The sequence below is a fragment of the Porites lutea genome, chromosome 11 (assembly GCF_958299795.1).
Source record: "Porites lutea chromosome 11, jaPorLute2.1, whole genome shotgun sequence".
Classification (NCBI taxonomy): domain Eukaryota; kingdom Metazoa; phylum Cnidaria; class Anthozoa; order Scleractinia; family Poritidae; genus Porites; species Porites lutea.
In genome coordinates, this window is record NC_133211.1 from 28,569,103 (window position 1) to 28,583,606 (window position 14,504).

The 14,504-nt window shown below is 38.3% G+C and overlaps 1 protein-coding gene across 2 annotated transcripts in view; it reads right to left on the reverse strand.

The window, feature by feature from the left end:
* The window catches only part of LOC140952877 (uncharacterized), a 136,230-nt gene that overhangs the window by 98,654 nt on the left and 23,072 nt on the right, over nucleotides 1-14,504 (reverse strand). For both annotated transcript variants that reach the window (XM_073402327.1, XM_073402326.1), the window contains exons 15-19: nucleotides 14,131-14,466; nucleotides 13,246-13,356; nucleotides 12,693-12,899; nucleotides 12,174-12,368; nucleotides 5,580-5,906 (exon numbers count right to left, since the gene is read on the reverse strand). In XM_073402327.1, coding sequence (XP_073258428.1) covers nucleotides 5,580-5,906; nucleotides 12,174-12,368; nucleotides 12,693-12,899; nucleotides 13,246-13,356; nucleotides 14,131-14,466 — 1,176 coding nt within the window. The remainder of the gene's footprint in view (nucleotides 1-5,579; nucleotides 5,907-12,173; nucleotides 12,369-12,692; nucleotides 12,900-13,245; nucleotides 13,357-14,130; nucleotides 14,467-14,504) is intronic.

Genomic DNA, 14,504 nt, shown 5'->3' on the forward strand with positions numbered 1-14,504 from the left:
GAAGCGTGTTAGATTTAACATGCGGCGAATACAGGTGCATGCCTCCCATCCATCCCCGTCCAGTCTGGGGACGTTTAGGAGCGTTGAGAGGCCGTTGTATTCGCAGCGCGGCGAAATTAGATTATGTACTGTTCCTATCACTTGACCGGCATAACGATAAGGGCTAAAAACTACAAGAGACGCTGATGATCTAGCCATTTTGTTAGATCCTGTCAAAGATACTTTAAGGTTCTTTAATCACTTAAAACAAAAGCTTCACTGGTAGGGCTGTATTCAGAGAAAGGAATAAAGAATATTTGAATGTATGTTTACGTCTATAAATCACTCATCTATAACATCGCTTCAGTGGGAAGAACATCAAAATATATGGGCTCAGTCCTATGTAATGATCTCGTCCGAGAACTCGTTTAAGATCTCAAAAGCATTGCTGTGCAAAACACCCTGCAATGCTCTCAACAAAACGAGGCGCTCTAATCTCTCCGACAACCTTAGGATAATTTAACAGTAAAAAAAAAACAGAGACTAGTAACACTCTAGGTCATGTAACAACAGTCACACGTTAAGTCCTCGGTGTTCAATTTAAATGAATGATCTAAATTAGCAGGGCACGTTCTTGGTACTTCTTGATTTAAGCGCCGTGTTTGATACCGTGGATCATCGGATTCTCTTAGATCGCCTCCAGTTTGATTTTGGAATTTCAGGCTCTGCACAATTGGATTGAATCACACCTTTCCAACAGAACCCAGCGCAACAATATAGACGGAGTTCTATCGAGTAATTTCAATCTTAAATTTGGAGTTCCACAAGGGAGCTGTCTCGGGCCATTATTGTTTTCTCTCTATGCTAGCTAACTTTTTAAGATCGTCGAATCACATCTTCCTAATCCCCATTGTTATGCAGATGACACACAACTGTACATCGCGTTTAGACCAGGAAATGATTTGGAGGAAATCGCTGCTGTAACTCTCATGGAACCATGTATTGCTTATATCAGTCAACGGATGCATGTTTTCTGATTGGAACGCGACAACAACTTCAGAAAGTCAGTAACAACAGTACCTTATCGGTCGAGGACTCCCAAATTGCTCTGTCATGTGAAGTTCGAAACCTAGGAACCTGATTCGAAAATGAGTATGCTAATTCATATCAGGTTCATTCCACATGAGAAACGAAAAAATGACCATTTTTGAAATAAACTACTCTGGGATTTTAAGTGCATAGCCAAAATGCATAAGGACTGAAGTTTCAAAAATCATCAGGACATAAGTGCAGATCCACCATTTGATACTGAGGGGGGTACCCAAAGTAAGCGACTACTAAAAGACATATTCCGGTAATAATGAATGCAATAATCTTTTAACCATAATTCAAACAACTGAGTTCAATGAAGATCAAATGTAACACGAAATGTTTAGTTTAACCATAGCTCTCCATTAAAAACCACAGTATTTTCAACTTACATTTTCTGGGAGAAATCAGTAACTGCCAAAACTATTGACGTTACGAAACGACCATGAAATTTAAAGGAATTTTCTTCTCTCACAGCTTTTGTCTAAGCCCGATACAAAAAATAACAAAGATGCTTTTTTTAATTGACCAAGTAACATACATCTGTGACAACAAAACCAATCAGTTCCAAAAGGACACAAAAAAATTGATGTTAAATTTCTCATACTTCATGGATCTTACTTTCATGGACGTTACATCATGACAACAATAAATTCAGGAAGCTCACTAACAATTGCCTAAAAAGCCTGGTTCTAATATTAACTTGTTATATAACAATGATAATGTATATTCAGCATTGCTGAATACTATTATGGAGTTAAAGAGAGCACTTTTTTTACCTTAATTTAATTGCAGTTATTTTCTTTTCGTATCATTCTTAGCCCGCCTAGACTAGCTACAGCTATTTGCGGTGCCAGGACACTTGTAAAAATATTATTTAGAAAATTTGTAATAAGTATTGAAGTCTTGAAGTCTTGAATAGTGAATTATTGTAAGGACAACATTATTAATAATTACAATAGTCAACAAAAATGTCAAGTGCAAGTTATTTCATCTTTTAAAGAAAATATATGGAAACTTCTAAATTCCTTACAGTCTCTAAAATTTGAGAATAATGTGTAACTGAAAGATACTCTAATTAATAGACCAAGTATCAAACGTATCCATTTTTCATCACAATGCTGAGAAAGAGCTTGAAACAAGGCTTTTCTTTTAAAAACACCTTTTCTACAAGAAGCTTCTTTGAAATTTTAAATCATGGAACAAAAATAATACATAAAGATCAGCTAAAAGAAGAGTCACAAACATTTACTTGGTGAGTTATGTTTTTTCGTCAAAAAGGTGAAAATTTAAAGGAAAGATAAAGCCTATTTCAAAACTAATGGCCAGTTTTCTAATGTTTGTGGGAAAGAAATAAGGTACATTTTTGACATCACTGATTTCTTTTTCTTTCTTTTTTTACACACTGTAACGTCCATGATCCGGAATGTAACATCCATGCCAGTGTTTTGTCATCAAGCAAAGAAGGCACACATCACAAAAAAAATATTTATCACTTTGTTATGATAGTATCACTATTTACCTAAAAAACAATATCATTTGTTTTTAGTTATGCTTGCAGAATTCACAGGAATTTAATGTTTAACATTTGCACTTAAGAAGGTGGTTTCTTTGGTTGTAACATCCATGACAGCTCAATTTATTTAAATACAAATTTTTGCATAATAGTAAATTTCAAAGGGAATAGTTTTTTGTTATTATGTATCTGTTCTAATGGTTTTCCTCTAACCACACTCATGTAACGTCCATGATCGTGGAATGACCCATTAACAGACCTTGCTCATCCGCTTTCTATCATCTTTATAACATGCGTAGAATTAGAAAATATTTAAGTCGTCCAGTCACCGAATCATTAGTTCATTCTTTTATATAAACCAGTAGAGTAGATTATTGTAACAGTCTACTATATGGCCTCCCGAATTCACATGTCATGAAACTCCAACGGATACAGAATGCCGCAGCTGGCGGTTGGTCACGGACCACCAAGATTCTGCCATGTTACACTATTGCTTTTCCACCTTCATTGGCTTCCGATAAGTTACTGTATAATGTTTAAGATTCTATTTTTGACTTTTAAGTGCTTATATGGTCAAGCTCCTACTTACTTAATTGATTTAATTACTATCAAAAAACAATCCAGGTACTCTCTAAGGAGAAATGAGTCTATATTTCTTGAGTTACCTGGCATTAAGACCCGTCCCACCCTTGGTGATCGTGCATTCCAGTCAGCTGCACCTTATCTCTGGAATGCATAACCTTCGGCAATTTGCAACATAAAGACATTGGGCACTTTTAGGACTGCTGTTAAAAACAATTTTTCTAATTTACCTTTTAAAGAGATTTTTTAATTGTTGACTTTTATTGTGTACTGGTGCGTAGTTTTTAATAGTTTCGTACGTTTTAGACACCTTAAACATAATTCAATTTAACAATATTGTAAAGCGCAACTGAATGCATCCACAAAGAGGTTTGTGCTATATAAATGTAAATTATTATTATTAAAGGTTTAAACACTCAGTATTTTAGGATCTTTTTAATATTTTATTTCATTTTTAGTCGAAATGAATTGATTTTAACTGAAAAGAGTTGTTTTTAATTGAAATAAAAAAGAAGCTTATGAAATGAAATGACTTGTAACTAGTGCCTTGACTGAATACTTTTTCTTCTTCTTCAGCGATATTAATGGTAAATAGGTTTTAATAGTTAGTTTTGTTATCAATAAAAGGATTTTACCGTTTTTTAATTATTATTATTATTATTATGTCGCAGTATAAAACTTTAGAATGCTGTCCACATTAGGAGTAGTATAGGGCGCATAGCGTAACCTACACCACTTGAGAAGCTATACTTAGAAGTAAAAAAAGGTCCGTTCGAAACCTAATACGATCCTAATATACATAATGATATGAATCTCTCTACTTAAAAAGCCAATTTAGAATATTATTAAATTCTGATACTCTGTAAAACCTACGCTAAGACATGATGATATGATTATCTCTAATAGAGGCCTTTTTAGAAAATCATTAAGTTTTTACACTCTCATTATCTCTTATATACCTAAACGAGGCCATCATAAAGTGATTATTTCTACTAAAAGCTTACTTAGAAAAATTGTAAAATTGTAAAAAAATTGTAAATTGTAATTTGTTTACCCACGGATCACTAAGGAGTTCATAAGAACTCGTTGAGACGTGTCCGTGCGTTCCAGATCGAATTGGAATTTGGAAGTGTTGGTTTTTAAGGAGAGGGGAAAACCGGAGTACCCGGAGAAAAACCTCTCGGAGCAAAGGAGAGAACCAACAACAAACTCAACCCACATATGGCGTCGACGCCAGGATTCGAACCCGGGCCACATTGCTGGGAGGCGAGTGCTCTCACCACTGCGCCACCCTTGCTCCCCTAAATAAAATCAAAGAATAAAATCAAAGTCTAATGTTCTAAGAAATCTAAGTAAAAACATCAGCAAGCTTGTGTTTCTAGATTTCTAGAGAAAAAACAAAAACCTAAACACTGGAGTCCTTAGCGCCCTAACTAAGTATTTATCTTAAATGTTCTGGCAATGTTTAAAGTGTTTGAGATGACCGACTTCTGCATCCGCTCAAGTACGCTCCGTGCTCTCGCTCCAAGTAGCTTCCTCACCGACTTCTCTACGTGTTTAGAGTAACCTGCCATAATATTATTATTATTACTATTATTATTAATTAAAAGCTAAATATATGTCCACGATAGAAAACTATTTACAAATGTGAATAATTTAAAAGTGAGAAAAGGAAAATCAAGCATTACTATCAGAAATTTAGGCCTAAAATTATGAGTGCAGATGTAGACCAGCTACAGCGAAAGTGAAGTCTTCTGAGACCTCAAGTGATTTGAATGGATATCGAGAACCTCTGACGCATCTGTGTACAGTTCTTAATATAGCAAATGAAAGCTGTATTCGAAGCCAGGAAATACCGGTGGCGTAGGGTTCATTGTTCTTAGTCGAAAGCTTATTTGCGAGAGTTCTTAAAAAGTTCTCACAGTCGAGTCCCATGCCCCCGTTTGTACCAAACACCATTACTATTATTATAATCATAACTATAACAAAATTGTCAAATCTGATTGGCTATCAACTGCCCTGATTTCAGCCTTAATTGGACAGTTTAATAGGACAGTACGCGTCATGCCTAAGTAATTGGACAGTACCCGCCATCCCGCGCCCTTTTTTTAGACTGTTAGCAAAATTATTATATCACAAATTTTATTGAAGTTACGATTAATTAGTAACAGAACTTCGTGTCGTCCAATTCGGTCTGTAATCATACAAGTGATTGAACAAATCGGACTCCCGCTACGCGGTCGTCCGATTTTGTTAATCACTCGTATGATTACAGACCGAATTGGACTCCACTCAGTCCTGTTACCATTACTTATTATTATTATTATTATTATTATTATTATTATTATTATTATTATTATTATTATTATTATTATTATTATTATTATTATTATTATACGGAAGTTGTAATCACCTTAACCTCCTCAAGCTCTTCTGTGATTCTATCCGGCTCAGCACCAAATGCACGCTGGATACGCAGCCTGTGTTCCACTTTATTAAGCACTTCTCCAAGAGCTTGCAAAGCACTGTGGTAGTCTTTAGCCAGTGGTTCGACATCTTCCAAAATTTTTCGACGGTCAGCGGTTTCAGCGAAGATGCTGTTAAGTGCTTTGTTAACTTGGTTGACTTCTCTGGACAGGTCTCCCTCATCACTCGGATGCGCGTTCTGCACCAGGACCTCGCTGACTTTAATAAAGTTTTCAATGATTGGTGCTTTATCAGCGATTTCATCTTCGATAGCCTGTTAAAATCAAAATGTTTTTGAGAATTATAAGGACACAGAGGATTTAAGAAAAAAAGCAATACAGAAACATATGTTTATGTATGTATATATTAAAAATAGGGACACGTTTATTGTTACGGTCGGTTGTGGTTTTAAATCTGACTGGACATATCCGAAACCGAAGAGAAAAAAAATAAAAACAACTTATTTCAATCCTCTATAAAGTAAGTTTATACATAATAGTGCGTGCAATTCCAACTCAACTTTCAACTTAGTCTCTATTTCTCAAACAACAGGTCTTAATATTAGGGAAAAAACTCGATGAGTGCATGAAAAAAGTTATGTGCTCATTGATGGAAGATAACGTCATGATGGCTTCACTCGCAAATAAATGAACACAGAAACAGCTAGAAACAGGAAAAAATTGAAAGCGAGAACGGATAGAAGACTAAAGAGACGCGCGAGTGACTGAGTGCGCGATCCAGAGAGCAAGTGGGTGGGTTGGTGGGTGGTTGAGTGAGTGAGTGAGCGGCGAGTGGTAGGTAGGGTAGGGTAGGGTAGGTGGGTGAGTGAATGATCCGCGAGTGAGTAAGCGAGTCGGTGAAGGGAAGGACCCCAGAAACAAGAGAGCTATGTAGTAAGTAAAAGGAATAGGGTATAGAGGATAACTAAATAAACGGTCGAGTGAGCGTGTCGAGGAGAAAGAAAAACACAGAACATGGATTAGAAGACAATATACAGTTACAAGAGATATTCTTTTACACAAATTTGACAATAAAAGTCAAAGAAGAACAACACAAAATGTTAGTAATAAACAATGCAGAACAACGGTTACAGTGCAAATTGGCGATGTTCAGTTATGGGTAGAACACCAACTAAATCACAATGTTGTGCCCATGGTGTTAAGTACACATGCAATTGAAAATGACTCAGTGCAAGCGTCGGCGTGCAAAGTATCAAATGCGCTTTATTTGGTTATTTCACTCACAGTACCAGCTACACTTAGATTTCTGCATCTTTGATGACAATAAATATTAGTAATAAATGAATAAGTTAGCCATCGGTATTTTATACAATTAGGCCCTTTCACGTGGCCGTAATACATATAACGAATGAAATTAACTGGAAAGTTTATCGTTTCATCTTAAAAGCTTTTGTCACACAGTTAACGGTTACCGGATTTGGGCATTCATCTGTCCTTGTCTAGTCATGGTAACGCTGTCAAACAGTAGGAATGGATGACGGCATAGTTCCACTTAGAGCATACAAAGAGATCGCTTCTACATTTTTAGTCTTCAGACTTAAAGGACCCTTTTTAACATGTACAACGAAAAATGTGCTCTCCGCGGCAATAAAACGTAAAGGGAAAAGACAGTCAATCAATTCATTTGCAGATATCCAAGGACAAAGACATGCAGAGTGTTGGCTAAAATCCAAGTGGCCTTGGCTGTTACATAACTAGATGTCCAGAATTTTGATAGCATGTAAACAGTACCGGGCAGTTTACGTCAATAACCCTGACACTTTCATGCAAATGCAAACACACTTCGAGTGAATACCTTTATCTCTCTCAGCTGACTCTGGATCTCCTCTACCTTCCATGGGACTGGCTTCATCAAGCTGAGCTTTCGTATCGTGAAAATCATCCAGTAAAGAAAATTCTCCAATACAAAATTGAACTGCATGTACCTTGAGCTGTAAATGAAAATGAGCGATCTCTGCTCTATGACAAGTTGACGCAATGTTTCCATGATGATAAAGTATGGTTGTACAACCATGGATTCGTATGGTATCGATGCCTGTTCAGGAGACAAAGGTGTTTTCCGAGCAACAAGAACAGCTTCGGGGGTGACTGGTCCTAAAGTCGCAGCCTCTGTGCTTGAAGTCCCTTCTTCCTCGTCTGGACCTATTACTTCTGTTTTGACCATATCCGCAGCGAGTAGAACATCTCGCGTTTCTGATGAAGGTAGAAAATTGTCATAGTATGTCAATAGGTAGCTTCTCAGTAGAATACCAACATCGTCATCGTCCGAGGAAACATTTTGTGTTTGATCCACAGTTCCTACCAGTTGAACACCATGGTCGTCAAATTCTTCAGCGGGTGATTCGTCATCTACTTCAGTTAGCTCAGGAATGACTACGTCTCGATTCACATTTGTTGCAGAAAAGCTTTCTATTACAATCTCACTGTCAAGGTCTTCCTTTGTTTCAAGGCGCAGTGGCTGAGAAGGTAAGATCAAAAACGACAATTTCTGTTCTGGTTGTTTTGCTTCACTGATCCATTTAGGGAGCACAACGTGCTGAGATTGCACTGAAGAAACAGCCTCTACACATCCATTTTCAACACAAATGGGACTTGTTGACTCAAACACCTCCAATTGTTGCGCCTCTTTCTTATCATCAATCGTTCTCCTCACAAGAACCTCATTGTTGTCAATATATTCCTCAACAGGGAAATCGTATTGAGTTTGAGTAATAGGAAATGTAACCGTCACTGGTTCTGTCTCTTCACCCTCTGCATTGACTGTTCTTGATTGACTGTTCTTGACTGTTATTTCCTGGTGTTGATTTGGAGTGGTTAACCAGGAAATATCTTCTTCGGGTTGATTCGTTTCTGGTGGTGTCAATTCTACTTCAAGCAACCCCTCAGGGAAAGAATTTTTTGTACTTTGGACTAAAGGAACAGTTTCCTCCGTATCTGCGTCTAGGTAAACAGGGAATGCTGATTCAAAACAAATTATTGGTAGTTCGTTTTTTTCATCGGCAATAATGGCAGGAATTGCGTTTGTTGATGCGATGGTTGATTTTAAAGTTGTTTTCTCCACACCACCAGTCCCATCATACTCTTCACCATCTTGTAGAAAACACTCTATCAGTTGGGGAAGAGGGAATGGGCTATTCTTACTATTACACTCTCCAAGTTTTTCTTGCAATACCTCCTCCATTCCACTAATTTTAGGTCTGACTACATCTCGATTCAAAGTTACTGGGGTGGAAATTTCTTTCACGTTCTCACGGTTAAGTTCTTCTTTTGGTTCCCGATGTTCTGGTTGATAACGTAAAATCAGCCAAGAACTCTCATTGGGTTGTTTTGTTTCTTGTGGCGTGACTTCAGGCTTAACCATCCACGCAGGAAGTAAAAAATCACGTAGTTTTACGGAAGGAATAACTTCTTCAGAATCGTGTTGTTCGTTAACAGAATCCAATGGTTTGAAAACGTCTGAATACGGCTCTCGTACCTCATACCCATGAGATATTGTCGGGAACTTGTAACACTCGTCGACGTCATCAAAAGAAGAGCTTAGCTCGGGAATTGCCACCTTCCAGTTAACGTAAGTACAGGAAATATCTTCTCTTACTTCTGGGCTTTTCTTGATCTCGGGGTCAACAGGAGAGGTTTTCTTCGGATAAGTGACACTTTGAAGTTCCTTTTGTTTTCCTGCTTCTTCTGACGAAATATCAAGCCATTTGGGAAACTGAGGGTACCTTTTAAGCTCTAATACAACAATTTTCTCTTGAAAGTCGTCAGATTCGTCTTGGTCTTCACTTACTTTCTTATCATCTTCCTTTTCTTCTACTACTTCCATTTTCTCTTCCTCATCCCGCCCAGTGGGTACGATGGGTGAGGAAACACCTTTCTCGTTGAGTTCAGTACCCTGTTTGCTTCCCTTCAATTGAGTTCTGAATGCCGTCTTTTTAAGTTTTTGTGTGCGGTGCCCTTTGTCTGATGTGAAGGTCTCAATACGTTCTTGATCTTCGAGTCTTTCTGACTGAACTTTTTGATCGTGACTCCTGTGTTGAAGCACAACCTTTACTGGCCCATCTCTTACCAAAGCATTGGTACTACTGCTGCTAACAGAGGACCGAAAAACCCTTCTCACACTCCGACCGTATTCATCGGAGTACTCTACCAGTTCCTCTGAAGTTTCCGTTGGGACATCAACAGCCAACTCAAATGAAGGATCTCGGCGCTCTTCCCTCGCTACACTCCTTGTGGTTGTAATCTTTGAAATTATCGTCACCCGACGACCCTGCTCATCGATGTAATCTTGGACAACTTCTTCGTCTGGATTCTCGTCTCTTACAGGAGGCTGAAACGGGATGCTTACTTTCCTAAACATCACTTCGTTTTTAACACCATTATCTTCCCCTTTATCGGACGAGCCTCCAAGAAGTGGTTTTTCCCACTCAAACTGACTGTCATCATTGCCCGTTTCGGGTTTTACCATGACTGGTTCGGTCACCATGCCAGTTTTGACCGAGTTAAAGCCAATGGCAAATGCGTCGTCTAGTCTTTCATGGCCCTCAAAAGCGTGTGAAACAGGTTTTCGAAACGCAAACGGTCTAGCAAACAGTTCCCCTTTTAGTTTAGCTCGTGCGCTTATAACAAGATCTTCATTTAGTTTAGAAACCACGAATCCCTCAACTTGATTCTTTTTAACTGATGTAACCTTAAAATGAGGGGAAGAATCGCCCTTCGTTGCTTCATCGCCCTACAGATATATAAACAAGACAGAAGGCACATCATTCAAGAATTATAATTTTTTTTTAACTCTTGCCCGTTCGCTAAAAAGGTGCTATACCCAAACTGATCGTTTTTAATCACTCAAGATAGTTTCTTTGTAAAATGATTATCATAACGGCCTTTTTAATTGGAAATATAAGACTATTTCAGCCCAACAAAACGTTTTTTTAGGTTGGATACGTTGAATGATTACTCAGTTTTCAGTAATTGAATTCAGCTCTTAAGACGACAGAATCAAAAATGTACAAATTTGCTCCGTCGTCAAATTAACTCAATAGAAATTATCCATCTACCACAGCATAAACAAACCCGCTACCTGGTGACGAATACTGGAGAACATATTCACGGCGCAGAACTGAATTGAATAAGGCAAAGAGAAAAACAATAAAAGCGTCGAGAAAAGGAATGCCATAAAAAGAAAATTAGGTTTTTCACATCCTCCCATTTCCCGAGGTTATAAGCTCCCAAATAAATTTTCGCGATTATCAAACTTAGTTTCGCAAGATTGACCATCCAGTTTGCAATGTTTCATAATGCAATATGTGCACAAATCGTCTGGTTTGATTTAACAAATAATTTGCGAAATTATAAAATGCCCAATGGAGAAGATGATTATTCTTTGAAAGCTTCGGAAAAAACTGCAAGTCCCCTTATAACTAATGCCATCGTTGAATATTCACCTTGTTGTTAAGAGCCATTGGACTTCCATAGAAATGGCGCATATAAACAAAGTCAAGGGGACAGCCCTCAACCGAAATTCACCTGCTCACAAAATCGTGCATAGCAAGTCAATACACGGATTTTTCACGACTTCTAAAATGCTACACATTTAATATTGCCATCACAACGCTGCCAACATTTCTGCCTCAGACAACTATTAATTATCATGAAATAAATATGTAATATTTAAGCTGTAAATTGCTAATAACAAATGCCAACCGTGCCAATGGTTGGTTATAATTAGCAATGCTGTAGGTGATGACAAATAGCTTTAAAATGTGGCCTTGAACACACATATCGGCAATTGACATTGTGACATGACAGTTTTGACGCTGATCAAAATAACTCCCCACTTGCAAAGGCTTCGCTTAATTAAACTGCAGATATTCAAACAAATTTTGCAAAGATAACGCCTACGTTTTGTAGACGTTGTTGAAAATGGGATTTAAAACCTTCATAACAAAATTTCGTGCTAAAAAGTGATCTGTTTATCGGTAAAAGAATGCCAAAAGACGCTAGGAGTGTCTTTTTGTCGTTATGGCATACTTTGGTGATAAAACAAGTTACCGTCGATGCAGTGCCAAACATGATTACTTCCAAAAATAAATGTCAACCACTAAAAACAACCTTTAGCTCCTTTTCGTCTACGCTGGGCTTCCAAACTTGCTACTAAGTAAATGATTTAGCGAATGGAGGAGCTGGACAGAGGTCGCGGAGAGGGCCTTAAAAAGTTTATTTGACTAGACGTTATAAACAATTGGGCACATTGACGTCCATCGCCATTCTTCGCTCTTGCTTTTAAATTATTCAACTAAACGATAAAAATGAGTAGTCACCTGAGCTACTCCTCGTTGTTTCAAAGGTCCAGAATATGAAACCAACCGTCACAAAACAGGTTGATACAAACAGCGTGACTGCAACCGCATAATCTACATAAAGAAAACTACCCGGCAAGAGCGCCAGCTGTACTAATAACCAAAAGAACCATTTTCCTCGAACGTATTAGGCAACAAACAACAACAAAGCTTTGAAAAACTTACCAAGGGTTTAACGTGACTTCTTAACTCTTGGAGTTTCACTTGTAGCTGCTCCCATTGACTGTTCACACCATCCACCTTTTCAACAACAGGCTTTGAGTCTTGCGAAGTGTCTTGTAGGTGGCTGATCACTTCTTGTCCAGACTCATTTGCACTCTCCAGCTGGTTCATAAGGCTAGATACTTCGCGATCCAACATCTGTTTACAAAACCAATAAAAATGAACCATTATCACCAGTTGATATTTACTTCTTACATCAAGATCTACGTCCCAGGTGTAAATAGAGATATTTATTCCATAAAAAGTACAACAACAACAGGCAAAGCGGCGGCCAAACAGCCGGCTCCCGTGCGTATCCACAACTTGATGGTTGCACGCTAAACGTTCACATTTCCCTACATTAGGAGTCTTCTTTTTTATCCCAAAATCACACTGGAATGAAATGAGTGGTGTTTATAAAGTTTCTAATTTCGGTATAGTTTTAGCCTGCACTTTCTCCGGTGGGTGAAATCTTTGTCTAACCTTGACTCGTCTGCTGAGATTCTTTGGGTCTTCTTCTTCCATAAGTAACTCAATCTGCCGGTCCTGTTGTTTAATCTGAACCATCAGTGACTGAATGGACTCATCCAAGTTCATGACTGTACTCCACATACTCTCCAGTTCCTTTTGACGCTCGTTTGAGGCAACCATAATAAATTCCATCCGACCTTTCACACTAGAAATCTCTTCCTGAAAAACAACCCAGCACAAGGAAATTCTTAACTTTTCAAATGTTTTAATTGGCTTCTTCAAAATGGAACTATGACAGAAATCCATTTCATAAACAACGGAAACAAAAATGTCCTGGGTGCCAGAGGCTTTTTATGCGCGGTTTCCGGTTTCGGTTAAGTCTTAAAAAGTGACCCGCGCAAAAATTTGTTCGTGTCTTCGGTATTCAGGCGAAGACATGTCGGCCGACGAAGCTGTCTGTAGCACGTGAGAAAAGACCACTGGTACCGAGGGTAAACAAGCCTTGCTTTTTCCAAAAAAAAAAAAAAGCTTTGGGGATAAAGAATAGTTACAGATAACTGGTAACCTGTATTTCGTCACATCCAGAAGCCCCTTCACGTCCAACTAATAAATCGTTCCCGGCCTGCAACAGCAGCATGGCATCTCCGTTGTACTGGTTAATTTCCTTCTGTAGGGTCTGAAACAAAAAATAATATCCTGGTTTGACTTAAAACAACAACGTAACAAATATGTATTAAGAAGCTTGCTTACTTCTTTGTTGTAAGCATCAGGAATTCACGTTACTGCCTTTTGTTCGTGTTTTCTTCCTTTCACACCTTCATGTGCTGGTTTTTTGTTGGATAAGTCCTTTATCGTTCGCGTACCTTTATTCTTATACGTGAGGGTTTTCTTTTTGCATATTGTATGTTTGGCTTGCCATGTATTTTTTTTTTAAAATCTATTTTTGGCTTTATTACTAAGTGAGTTCATCTCGGGACCCGAGAGACCGAGTGACAAAGACATATACCGCGTGTTTCGTTTTTGTGGTCACAATCATCTTCTTTCGCTTTTTTGCCTTCTTTCCTTTGTTCTGTTAATGGAATTTTTTCAATCTTAGTGTATTAATTTTAATAATTTAACTTTTAGTACTGCCTCACTACAGGTCTTTTTGTACAATAAAGTTTGAGTGTTGCACGTAACAGGATTAAAATTTAACCCCAACTGGCAGGAGACAACCAGTTGGCTATTTACAAGCGTGGCCAAGGATTTGAACTCGGAACGACCGGGAAAACATCCAGCATATTGCCAGAGCGGAACCCAGGGCCCACAACCGTCTGATTGCGAGTCCGAAGCGCTGACCACTCGGTTACACTGCTTCCTCCTAAAAAGATTGTTGCAGCACATAATTATTGTAAAGAAGCTTTTGTTTGGCTAGCACCAAACTGCAGGGCAGGTGGAATCTTAATCCTACCTTGTGTTCGGAGATTTGCCGCCTGATCGTATTTGCATCTCCCCCTACAGGCTCGAGTTTTCCCAACCTTTTCTCCGCTCGAGTAAGAAAAATAGATATGTTTCGAACAAGCCTTCTGTATTTTTCCATCTGTATCACTGTAGTTTCTAACGTGACATTGCGCGTTTCCAAGCCTTTCCATACTTCATCGTAGCGTGAGCGAACTGTGGTCAAGTCCTCCACAAGGGGGGACTGGGATTCACCTGACTGTCGTGCTGTAATGCTAATGATAACTTTACCCAATCCCACAAGCAGATCAATTTGAGCTTTATACTGTACAGCCTCACTCTGCAGAGTCTATAAAGAAACATGAAAATGTAGTGAACATCGTAGGT